This window comes from Rattus rattus, chromosome 6, assembly GCF_011064425.1.
Source record: "Rattus rattus isolate New Zealand chromosome 6, Rrattus_CSIRO_v1, whole genome shotgun sequence".
Taxonomy (NCBI): domain Eukaryota; kingdom Metazoa; phylum Chordata; class Mammalia; order Rodentia; family Muridae; genus Rattus; species Rattus rattus.
This window is the reverse complement of record NC_046159.1, coordinates 151190669-151203028: the sequence shown is the minus strand read 5'-3', so window position 1 is coordinate 151203028 and position 12360 is coordinate 151190669. Positions and strand designations below refer to the sequence as shown.

Below are 12360 nucleotides of genomic sequence, written 5' to 3'. Positions count from 1 at the left end.
ATAGCCAGTCTAACTGAATCAGTCGGTCCCAGGTTCAGTGAGAGACCCTGTCTCAAAACAGTGTGGTGGGAAAGCTCTTGAAGACAGCGGACATTGACCTCTGGCCTCCACACACATATGTGCACACGCATGCACACACACACACAGACATACACATGTGCACACATGCACACACAAAGAGCTGTGTCCTCTAAGCATGAGGATGTCTGTGGACCGTGAGGAGGCATCTACCCGAAGGACTGACGTGAGCCTGAACCGGCGTGCTCTACCCCAGCTTTCCCTCATCCGATCTCCAGAAAACCTTTCCTCATGTACATGATGAGTTAGTCCAGACGCCGTTCGGCTTGGAGCCATCTGTAAAGAAGCATACAGTACACATGCTGTGTTTGTGTTCTGTGTCCTCGGCTGCTGGGCCTGGATTACTGTTCAGAGAGCAAGGGGTAGTCAGGGGAAATATTCTAAACAAATTTCCGGCATCGTGCAAAAGGGACACATCTTTGAAAGGTAGAGCTGTTTCCTCTTACCTGTTTGAGGTATACAGTCATCCCTAAGGAAACATGGGGGATTAGTTCCAGGGTCCCCCATGGACACTCTCTAATGTGGTACTTGCATTTAGCCTGTGCTAACGATTCTGTGTGATTTAGATCATGGCTTACAGTCCGGTGTGTAAAGTATGCAGATGGGTGGTACACTGTGTTGCTTGAGGAAGAGCGAAGTAGTACAGGCCTTACTCATTCAGTCAGTTTTCTCCAGAATATCTTCTGTGTGTAATTGGTTGGATCTTCAGGTGTGGAACCTGACCCCAGGAATTATAGACTTTAAGAAAAACAAAGATTGAAAAGTTCCTCCCCCTTAAATGTTTCCCAACTTTCATCTAAAGTTGATTTCCCTGTAATTTCTTTTTTCAGCAAAATTATGTTTGTCTTGCAAATTGGGAGCACGGCACAGACAGACAGTTGCAACAGCGACCTCAGCGGCCCCCACACTGTGGACAAGGCAGTGCTGCTGCAATACAGCGTCAACAACGGCATCACGTGGCACGTCATCGCTCAGCACCAGCCGAAGGACTTCACACAAGCTCAGCGGGTGTCTTACAACGTTCCCCTGTAAGCGGCCTCCTCCAGCCTGCCCAGTGACTCACAGAGTGCGGCATGGAAGCCGGGTGGTCATTGGGTCAATGCCGTGAACCAAGGCATCCCAGACCGCCCACATTGTGTTGCCGTTTTCCGTAGGTCCAGGGGCAGATAACTGAGCAAGGCAGAAGGGCAAGGGGGAATGGATGGAGAAATAAATGCTAAGACACTGTGCATATGTCGCCTCCTTTAAACAGTATTTTAGTCCTTCAGAGAACAGCAGCCATGAGGCTCTGTTTGGAGCGACTGTTTGGGAACCTGGAGGATATGCGTTCATATCACCGCTACTTGGCCTTGTTCACCCAGCTTCTAGCACAGGGTCTGTCACAGGAAGCATCTCATGCTGGTTGATAAACACATTGCTTTCCCAGAGACTGCTAGAACAAAGGGAAGGAAGGAAGATAGACCACCATTACCTGCCTTTAAGTGACCAATTTCATACTGCTCAAAGAGTACTAGGCTCTAGGCAGATCCGGGTCCTACGTGCAACATTCTCTTGTCTTGGGTTAGCCTATTAAAGCATCTGAAATCTGGAAATCCCTACCAGAAGAAAGGTCCTCCTTACCATAAAAGGTTTCTGAAACATTCAACCTCTGTGTCCCTCTGTCTGTAACCCAGGGAAGCACGGATGAAAGGAGTTTTGCTGCGCTGGTGGCAGCCACGACACAACGGAACAGGTCATGATCAGTGGGCTTTGGACCATGTGGAGGTCGTCCTGTGAGTATCTGCTACTTAGCGTCCTGCGTCCGTTTTAGGAAGGTTTGAAGCTCCTTTTACCTGGCATGTTCCTTAATTCAGCAAGAATTCTGTAGACATGATGAGAAGGTCCCCACAGGGCCACTGTGGCTAACGCTCTTTCAACTGTACGCTATGCTTCGAGTCAACAGTCAAGTATAACAAAGCCCCGAATGTAGTTTAGTGGGCTTTAGAAAGCTTCGATAAGTAAAATGCTTATTTAAGGGTTGGCAGGATTGATCAAATTCAATAAAAACAGAAGTCTTTGGGGGAAATAGGAAGTGATGTCTTATGCTTGATCTGGGTTGCCTTACAAAATAAAATGGCCTCCTACAAGAATCATCTGTGCTGGTCTATACCCAGAGTGTCCATGGTGGTCGAGTCCATGGTGAAGACCCGTATCAGCCCCAGAGGCATTCCACAGTTAAGGATTTGGTTGTAACTAGAACAGAGACTCTTTGGTTTCACACTGCTCCTGACCGGTCAGTCCCATCACCCAACAAGTGCAGGGTGCCCTCCCCCTTGTTTGTTTGTCCCACGTGAAAGTGAGGTCACTGCTCTCCTCTGGCTGGGTTGACTGTTCCCTTGCAAAGAGATGACTTGCTTTTTCTCTAACAATCTAGTTCCTGTAAAACTGGAATGCTTATGTCTCGGCGGGTTCGAACTGGTGGCTCCAAGTGGTTGTCAAGGAGAGGCGAATCTTCTCGGTAGATAGGTTCAAATGTTCATTCTGTTTACCAGATCTGAAATGAAATCAGTCTCGTGGCTGATTTCAGTCATTTCGAAAGCAAATTCCAATCATTAATTGGTAGGAGAACTACCAGATTTGTTTTTGTTTTGTTTTTTTCTATCATGGCCATGAGCTGACTTCTGCAGTCTTGAGCTAGCCCTTGTCCCAGCTGTCACTGAGGCACCTGCTTGCATGGCATCCATATCAATCCCGATCCCAAGAGCAACCCGGTCCCCACACAAGCCCCCACTGTGCGCTCTGCTGCTTTTGGACCACTTGCTGGGCTCTGCCTCCACAGGATAAAAAAAAAAATCTAAGTTTAAAGGAACAGTCAGACCCTTGAATCTAAACATGAGGCTGGTGTTTTACTTAGATATTTGTCTCTTCCAACTACATTATTACAGGAGAGTTAGAATAACTTGGGCTCCTAACAGCTGTAAACATACACACACATATATGTATGTGTACAGTGAGGACATTGAAAAATATCCAAGCAGACCAGAATCCAGTCCTAGAGCCATCGTGCCCTGATCTCTCTCCTTAGAGCAGAGACCCCCTGTCTGACTGAAGCTCAGAATCCCTGGGGAAGCTAGGCTTCTTCTGAAGGATTAGCCTTGTCTGCACTAGGAACTGAGTATCACCTTTAGAGGTATCTCCGGTGCTTCTTGTGAATGAACCCAGAGTCAGCAATCACTTCTTTCAATCCTTCTGCCAAGACAACTCACATACACAAAGCAGCACCAACTCCCCTGGAAACTTCCAAAGTTGCCCATTCTCAGCAGAAAGCAGGATGCTAGTTCTGTCCTGGATGCATGCAAGGCTCCTCAGCGTAGCAAACGTTTGAATAGATGCTTTCCACCCCACCCAGAGCAGCTGCCACCATCATCTAGAATAAACCATGTGGGTGTGACGTAACCCTTCACAACTGGGAAACAAAACTCACTTCCCTGTTGACCTGTTGCCTCGGGGGCTCTCAGAGTCTCCCTGCCTGCCCCCAAGAGAACCTTCTGGAATACCTGGTGTTGGTATTAATTTTTGTAAGCAACTACCAGCATCATGATACTGTCATAAGACTCAAAACTTACTACATTCTGGAACTCTAATCTGCATTATAAGACTTCATTTTTTATTCAACCCCTGGAGTTGAAGACTTTAAAGAATTTATCACTTGCCAGGCGTGTCCTGCACTGGTCCTGCATCATAGTCTCAAGGTCTCAGGACACTAAGCCTTTTGAACAGGGACCAGCACTTGTGCGTGCTGCTGCATAGCTGCTTTCTCTGCACATCGTCTTTATACACAGATAAAGATCTGCGCAGATTTTAAATAATACACATAAGTTTAGAAACAAATGACAGCCCTTTAGCGATATCTTAAAATGTGTTAAAATTGTAGGACTACATTATTTCCTTTGTCTTAGAAAAACTATATGCTTCACAGAGCTCAATTCAATAAGTGAATTTTAACATATAGTCTTAGAGAATTCCATTTTAGAATTGCGTATTTGGTGTTTTTGCTCTGTTTTTAAGATATAATGTTTTTGTGCAACTGTTGCCCTTCAAAGTATTTGTAAGAATCGCAGAAGTTTTAAGACGGTTCTTATCCTGTACTCGGTAGCTTAGCAATAGTTTATTCATTTGACGAATATATAATAGAAAGTTCCAGATAATTCAGGAAGATAAACTATAACAACTGGGTTGTCCTTCAGCTGTGTGAGACGCACAGAATCTAGCTGAAGTTCATGTTACTTCATAAACTCTACAAATCTCACTGTGGAAAATACGTATATTTAAGAAGCAGACTAGGACACGTCCATAAAGCCCTACTAAAGCAATCTAATTTTTTTTACTTAGCTACACTTCCCTTTAGCTGAGGTAGTGGTGGTCACCTCTTCCCCACCGAGTAGTCACCTGAGGCACATGTGGGAGATGCAAATCCAACCTGCTTAAACACGCGGACAGCACTGTTAGCACGGTTTTTTTGGCAACCTACATTTCAGTGAAATAATTTTACAATGTATTTCCCTTCCCAAGTGACAGTCACTCTGATCTAGCCTTGGTGTCCCAGCTTTACTTTTGTCTACATATGTACCAAGGACACATGCTAAAAGCCACCAGAAAGGCTGTGATCACGTATGGTATCCTACACCGAGTAATGTCCACACTGCCCATATTAAACAAGGACATACGAGTTTGGCGAGAACAAATTCAGCATCTTTGGAAACCGTTTTCAGGCACAGGGGAACTTCTAAATGAACATGACATATAATATATCCTTGACATTTTAATTCTAAAAGACTCTCTGTGGGAAGATTTGAGCATCATAAACATAAAAAAAAAAAAAAATGACCAGCTTCAAACCAGAAAGATAGAAACGTCCCTTTTGGCATTTAACAAGCAAAGTCCCCGTGCTTATTTGAGACGGTAACACTCTCTCGTTCGCCAGTGAGACCCGCACACAGAAGCCTCTGCCATGGCTACCCCCTTCTAATCTGGTTTCATCGAACTGGCAGATTAGGTGTTTCTCCAGCCTCACCAGTTCACAAAAAGACTTCATTCCGTAAAGTCCAAATGGTAGGGCATAACCCAGTCATTGCCGACCAGAAGAATCCTAGCCTCTCTGAGCTAGCGTAGGCTGTTTCTCAGTCAATGTTTGTGAAGACACTTGGGCAGATCCCTCACAAGATCCGTGCTGGTAGGGTGCTTCTTAGGGTGCAAGAGAATCTGTCGTGTCAGCCCCTTTGGTTGGGCGTTCACACTTCTCACCTAAGAACCTCCCTCACCCAACCGTGCGTTCCATTCACACATCACATCCCTGTGCGTGTTTCAGTCACAGCCTGCCATGTGGATAGTGAACTGGGCCGATTTTTTTTGCATGTGTACCTTGAAAGCAGATCACTCAGTAAAAAGTTAGCCTTTGTGAACTGATTTAACACCAAGCGAATTGTTGCCACATTTATTGAAAACTGAAAACGAATACGCTGCTAACTTTGCCTTTGAACACATTTATCAGATTTTAATATAAGTTCCATCATGACCATCCCCTCTTGCTATTCATCATCAAGATACCGTCACGTTTTTGGCACAAATGATTTATGACGATGAACATATTACGTTTCTGGCAAAGCATTTTTTTCCTTTTATTAAATTTGACTGTCTTATCTGATGTAGAAGACTTCTCCATTTCTAAAGCCCATTTCTTAATCTCATCGGGTGTTAATAGTACAGAAAATGTAAATAATTGAAAACTCAGATAAAATTTACAACAGAAATTAAACGATTAATATTTATACCTTATATGTAACATTTATGCCAAATGTAGTGTTATAGCTACATGTACCTTGACATATGGTTATGAGCAAATATTGCATGTTTCATTACATTAAAAAGTTAAGCATATCTCTATAATGGGGATAGAAGGATAAGAAATAACATGTTGAATTTCTATTTTCAAAAGAGATGAAAAGTCCTATATTGCGCCTAAGCCCGATCAGACTTTTATGAGTAGCCACAGTGCTGCATGCGTTGAGAAGCATTTTTTAACTTGTATTATATTTCATTATTTGCTGTCATTGGTTTTCTACTAGAGTAAGGTAAGTCCTCCTCACTACATCGGGGAAACTAGTTTCTGTTCATTTTCGTGGTTTTACCAAAGCTAACTGAGAACTTCTGTAGCCGGACCCTTCACAAGTAAAAATTTTTAGAGGAGCAGTTATGGCTGATACTGAGATTCACTGACGGAATGCTCAACATCCAGTAAAGTTAGCCAAATTAGCCAACGTCCGGGACGTGGGATGTATCAGGCCGGAGGGTGTGGTAATCAGCATTCCCGCATTGGGCAAGAGTGCCTGGCTCCATATTAGATACCACTGAAGCTCTCACAGTTAATGAAAAACCCCTTATGAGGAAGTGGAAGTCAAATGTAGGCAAAAGGTCTCAAGTCTTTAGCTAAAGTCTCTCAAAAGACTCGTCGGGCAGGGGAAATGCATGACGGCACCTACACTTGCCAATTTTAATTTAATCATTGACAGAGAGGTGCTTTGCTCCTAACACCTATAAATTCTGGATCCCGCCTGCTGTTTAAGATGGACTGCCTTCCACGTGTCCTCTAATTCACCAGCTTCAGACTCGAGATTAAAACGGTCCAAAGTGAACCTGTGCATTTGGTGTTAAGGTTTTTCACTTAGTCCTGACAGTGTGTGGTCAAATATAATCTTCATTTGCAGTTAGCAGAAGAGAAATCTGAAACTCTCAAGGTTTGAGGCATTCTCAGCCCCACGTGCCGATGTTGACCATCCCCAAAAGTGCATGACCTTGAAGTCAGGTGCACAACTTCATCTGTGCTCTGGGGTCAGTTTGAACGGTGTTATCTGTCCTGCAGTCACCTGAATTTCTCTGAAAATTACAGCTGAAGTCACTTCTGCCTTCACATAAATTACTGTTTGCTGTATCACATGTGGAAAAATATTGAATTACTCACCATTAAGATGCCTAAATTTCTACGAGCTCGGATTCTTCTAGTCTTGACCTTTTCCATATCCTTTAGAATCCATCTTTGAAAATCAGATTAAATTTTCACGGTAATAAATGAGCTAATATGGTAACTCCAGCCAAAAGGACTGGCTCAAAAGAAATCACAAATTCCTTAAAGATCTCACCATCCCGATACTTTCTGTGCCAAATCAGGGATGCATTTTCTAAATCCATATGTCATCTAAGTCTTCAAAAGTGCCTGCAACTGTGAGAATTTCAGTCAGCATTTACCCCTGCTCACTCTCCCTTCTTTCAGTGGATTGCACTTGCTTAAATGACCTCCTGCGATCAAAGCAGACTGGCCTGGGCTAGAGTGTGCTTCCCAGTGAGCCTCACTGCTTACAGTGAACTTAGGCTAAACATTACTTCCCCTGGTAGTTGCAGTAAAAGACAAATCAAGCACTCGGTTGCACCTACTGTGGCACTGTCTGTAGCATACCTCTGCGAACACTGAGTGCAAAACAACCCTCCCCACAAAATAGACCAATACAAGATTTTTAAATGTGTCCTAAGATTAAAACGCCTCAAACACACAGTCCTGCAAACGAGACACTGTAGAAGACAGAGTAGCTGGCTAATACTCACATGGGGTTATTAAATGGCCCTTGAGTCAAACCTCATTCTGTTAACGGCCATTCTCCATGGTACTTGAACAGGCTTAGGAGCTATAAAAATCCACTCCATCAGACTCCAGTGCACATGACTCATAACCAAATTCCTAGTTAGCTGTAAGCATGCTTTGAAACCATGGCTGCTTAAATACAATTATAAAAACACTAGGCAGCTGAGACAGACATACTTCCATGTGCATGCAAAGATTCATGGGAATCCATAGCTACATAACACAAACTGAATCAAATTCAGTGGGCCCAGCGAATTGGAGCATCCCCTAAATTGTGTAAGTCTCTTTAAAAATCTACAGCACAAAGATGGAAATTTTCCAGCAGTTCCATAATAAAATAACTTCAGTAGACTTTGCTTTGAGACTATGAATGACTTCAGTTCAAGTTAAACATGTCTGTTCTCATATATGCAGGTCACTATTCTAAGTTATGCTATTCTAAGTTACAATGAGATAACTGAGTACCTTGCTAGTTTGGGATTTTACGTAAAATATATAACCATTCTACATTTGAGTACTTTGTCTTTGAACATGTTTTGACAGAATAATTTCATTGCTTTAACTCTGCAATTATTCCTTATAGTTAAAGAGTAATGATTTACAGCAGGAGTCCAATCAGTAAGTCTACAAAGGTTCAATAAAATAGCATGCCTTGACCACCCACGGGTCAAGCAGGAGGTGCAGGGCTGTGGCTGGGGGTGGAGAGAGCTGGACCACAGGCCCCCATATTATCAGGAACTTAATGTGGGGAACCATGAGAGAAGCCTAAGTTTCACTCAGCAGGAAATGAGTGCTATGGAAGTTCAAAAAAGAAAGGAGGACGGAAGGAAGAAAGAGAAAGGAAGGAAGGAAGGAAGGAAGGAAGGAGAGAGAGAGAGAGAGAGAGAGAGAGAGAGAGAGAGAGAGAAAGAGAGAGAGAAAGAAAGAAAGAAAGAAAGAAAGAAAGAAAGAAAGAAAGAAAGAAAGAAAGAAAGAAAGGAAGAAAGAAAGAAAGAAAGAAAGATCCCTGCTGAGGGGTGCTGTGAACACAAAAGCAAACATGATACTGGACCCACAAATAGAAGGTGAGGGCATAGAGCCAGTAAGGCTGGAATAGACTAGAGGCCACTTGGCGTAGAGCAGTCTGCATAGTTGTGAATCAGAAGAGAGGATCTGAAAAACAGCAGGATTAATCAGGAAGAGGATATGAGATGCATGGTGTCACTAGCTTAGACGCTGAGATGTAAGAATTATGGATAGGGTTTTAATAAACAAAGCCAACCTCTGAAGAAAAGTTTCCAGAGAGTGGGGTGTAAATCTATCTTGTGTGTGTGTGTGCATGAGGCCCGGTACACATGCATACAATCTTAGCACGAGGCCTGGTCCACATGAGTATAATTTTAGTTACCTTAGGTGTAAATCTTAAGCATCACGGCATTTCATAATGGAGGATAGAGATACAGAAGTTGCTTTAGGGACCATTGTGGTAGTGCAGAGGACTCAAGGTGACACCATATGCTGGCAAGAAGACACTAAGGGCCAGCCCCAAGACGTAGCCAATAAAAGCAATAACAATAGTTTCTCTAGCACTTGACTGGCTCAGGGCTCTCGGTCACTGTCTGCTTTCAAGACTGCTCATGGCAGCTGATAAATGCGGGTGCATTTTCTTCACCGTCACTCTGACACTAAAGCTGAAATGACCTAAAGTAATAATTTATCAGCATCACATTCACGTAGAGAGTGGTTGTGAAGGCTACCAGAAATCAAAAATCCCACTTTTTCTTCTCTTTCCACACACACACACACACACACACACACACACACACACACACACACACGTGAATATCCTGAGTGGATATTCATTTTGGCTTTGTGGTTACTAGTATCTTGATAATATGGAAACCCTAAGTGGAAAGACACTAGCACTTTGCTCTTATAAAATACGCTCCAGTCTTGCGTCTGCCTTCTTACCAGATCTCGAGACAGACGTTGCCACTTTAGAGCTGTGTCTGTGTTTTCCTCGAGAGCCTTAGCATAAATCTACTCTCACGATGAACTGTCGCTACTTAAAATTCCCTCATTTTGAAGTTCTCCACATTTTTATAGCTGAGTAGAACACCTAGACTACTGTGTTTAGAAGCATTGTCCTACACCTTGTGAGAACCGGATTATTGATGAGATCACCCTTTCCCTCTACCCTAACTCATTGATCTTATGCAGCCCTCGCTGGGAGAGTCACGTCACTGGCATCACCTCCCTCTGCATGTGTCTGAGGGCACATGTTAAAGAGACAGTACGTTTGGAAACTATGGCGGAGCCACAGATAAATACATTGCCCTTCAGATCAGTGTATGAAAGTACAGTTCTTACCTGAGTGATGTTATAGATCAGGAACCCTAGAAAGAGAGAGTGAGAGTTGGGGTACTTTCCCTCTAACCCCACCACTCTTGAGGCAGAGGCAGGGGAATCATAAGTCTGAGGCCAACATTGGCAAAATAGCAAAACCCTGTCTGATTTTTTTTTTAAATCTATTTTTCATGCCAAAATGTCAGCAGCTGTTACTTAAACTATTGTTTATTTCCTGAGGATCAGATGCCCATTTTCAGTATATTTATCGGCTTCACATATAGTATGTGTAGGTATATATGTACTGGGGAGAATATATACATACACACACGTGCATGTATGGTGATGTGTTCTGCAGAATTTCCTTAGTACTTTTGTGACCTTTTCAGTGCAGAGTCTCTTTCAGTAAGGCATGATTATCAAGTACAACCCGGTTGTATTCAAACACAGTGGGAGCCAGCATCTTCTTTGCGTGCCCTGAGAGTGAGCGATCTAGGGAAGTCTAGCTCGTTCTGATAACAAAGCTTTTGTTTTTATTTTTGCCCTTTAAGCTTGAAATGAAAATGTTAACTCACGTAACCAAATCGCTTTTGCTCTGTGTGTGTGTGTGTGTGTGTGTGTGTGTGTGTGTATACGTATGTAAATAAGGTAACAAGTACAGTGTGCACGTCTTTGGAATGGAGTTGATGGGGAGAGGTTTTTGGGTTCTGAAAAGAAAAGGACTTCAGGGCCAAAGGTAGTGAGGCAGGTGCCTGTCTAATTATTCTGTCCCTAGGCGGTGAAGTCTGCATGACTTCTGAACTCTGAAATTTTTCAGATCTATAGCAGGCTACCTTGGGGCCTTAGACTAGATCATACGTTCGGTGATGGGACTTACATGCTCTTTCTCCTCTCCCTCCCCGCCTGCACCCTTCTTGTGGTTTTTTCTAACAGCACTCGCAAACAAAATTACATGATGAATTTTTCACGACAACATGGGCTCAGGCACTTCTACAACCGAAGACGAAGGTCGCTTAGGCCATACCCATGAAGAATCCAAGTTTGTTTCCCTTTCCAGCATACAATGTGTCCCTTCCCGGTTTTTTGAAACACCTCTCACTGCATCCGGTATCAGGAAACAAAGATGGAGGACTTGGCTACCAGAAAGCCCTTCGAGACCAAGTGTACCCCACCTCCCCACACTGTGAGCTAACGATGTGCGGCTTCTCTGCGCATAAGTAAATGTCTTCACGTCAGTGCGTCCGTGGAAATTGTGATCTGTTGTAATATCAGTTACAGTGGCAGTATTGAGAATAAATAGTTTAACAGGAAAAAAAAAACATTTAAGCACAAAAGTTTTTAAAGATTTTATGTTTTAAATGGCATTTTAGCACAGTATTTAACATCCTTGGTCACCGAGCTATTTAAGTAGACTGTATTTCAGCTTTGTCTCTTGTTTTATATGATTAAGTTATCATTGTTTGTCCTTTGTGTACTCTCCTCCACAGTATAACACACTGAAACTGTATCTACTTGCTGGGTTGCAATATTTTGCTGCTGGACTTTGACCTACTTGTATTATGCAGAAAGTTAATTCAGATACCTATCGAGACGGTAACTGTAAAGACACTGTTATCTCCTAAATATGCTTACTTATATGTTACTCCTTAACATGTACGTTGATGTAGCATCATTTTGTGGATAGGAAAAAAATGTTTGACCTTCAGATATTTTCTACTTAAAAAAAAAAAAAAAAACAAGTTGTGGATGAACACCCTATCTCCCTCCCACAATGAAGTCCCCATTACCTTGTCTATAACAATTTTTTAAAGTGTTCCATGGCTGGTTTACTAACAGTAACTGCCATTTCGTGTCTGTGGTAACAAAGTGACTTGTAAGATGGTGGATGTTTTCCTCACTGTGTTCTTCTCTTCATGGGTTGTTTCCCTGTGGGTCATAGTCATACCTTCTGATGAAGTGAGCCAACACCAGCAAAGTGTAATGGTCGTGCAGCCTCCGACTATACCGAGACTGCACTCTAGGCTGAACCATGCTGAAAGCCCATGCTTAAATAAAAATTATGTCTAAAATCTGTTTGCAGCGTGTTCGCATTCACTCCATTTTTATCGCATGTAAGAGTGAGAGTGAGCATGTGGCGGTCAGGGGACTACTCGGGGTGTTGGTCCTCGGCTTCCACATTGTTTCAGTCTCTGTCGCTCACTGCTGCACAAGCCTGTCTATCTGGGCCGAGCTTCTGGGGGGTCTCCTGTCTCCGCCTTCCACTCCACCAGAGACAAAAGGGGATC

General features: G+C 43.1%; 1 protein-coding gene across 1 annotated transcript in view; it reads left to right on the top strand.

Annotated features, from left to right (window-relative positions):
* Nucleotides 1-12150, top strand: part of Reln (reelin) — a 425071-nt gene extending 412921 nt beyond the window's left edge. Inside the window, 4 exon segments of the mRNA XM_032907091.1 lie at nt 909-1106; nt 1752-1850; nt 6183-6188; nt 11009-12150. Coding sequence (XP_032762982.1) covers nt 909-1106; nt 1752-1850; nt 6183-6188; nt 11009-11105 — 400 coding nt within the window. The 3' untranslated portion in view covers nt 11106-12150.
* The last annotated feature ends 210 nt before the right edge of the window (nt 12151-12360 follow it).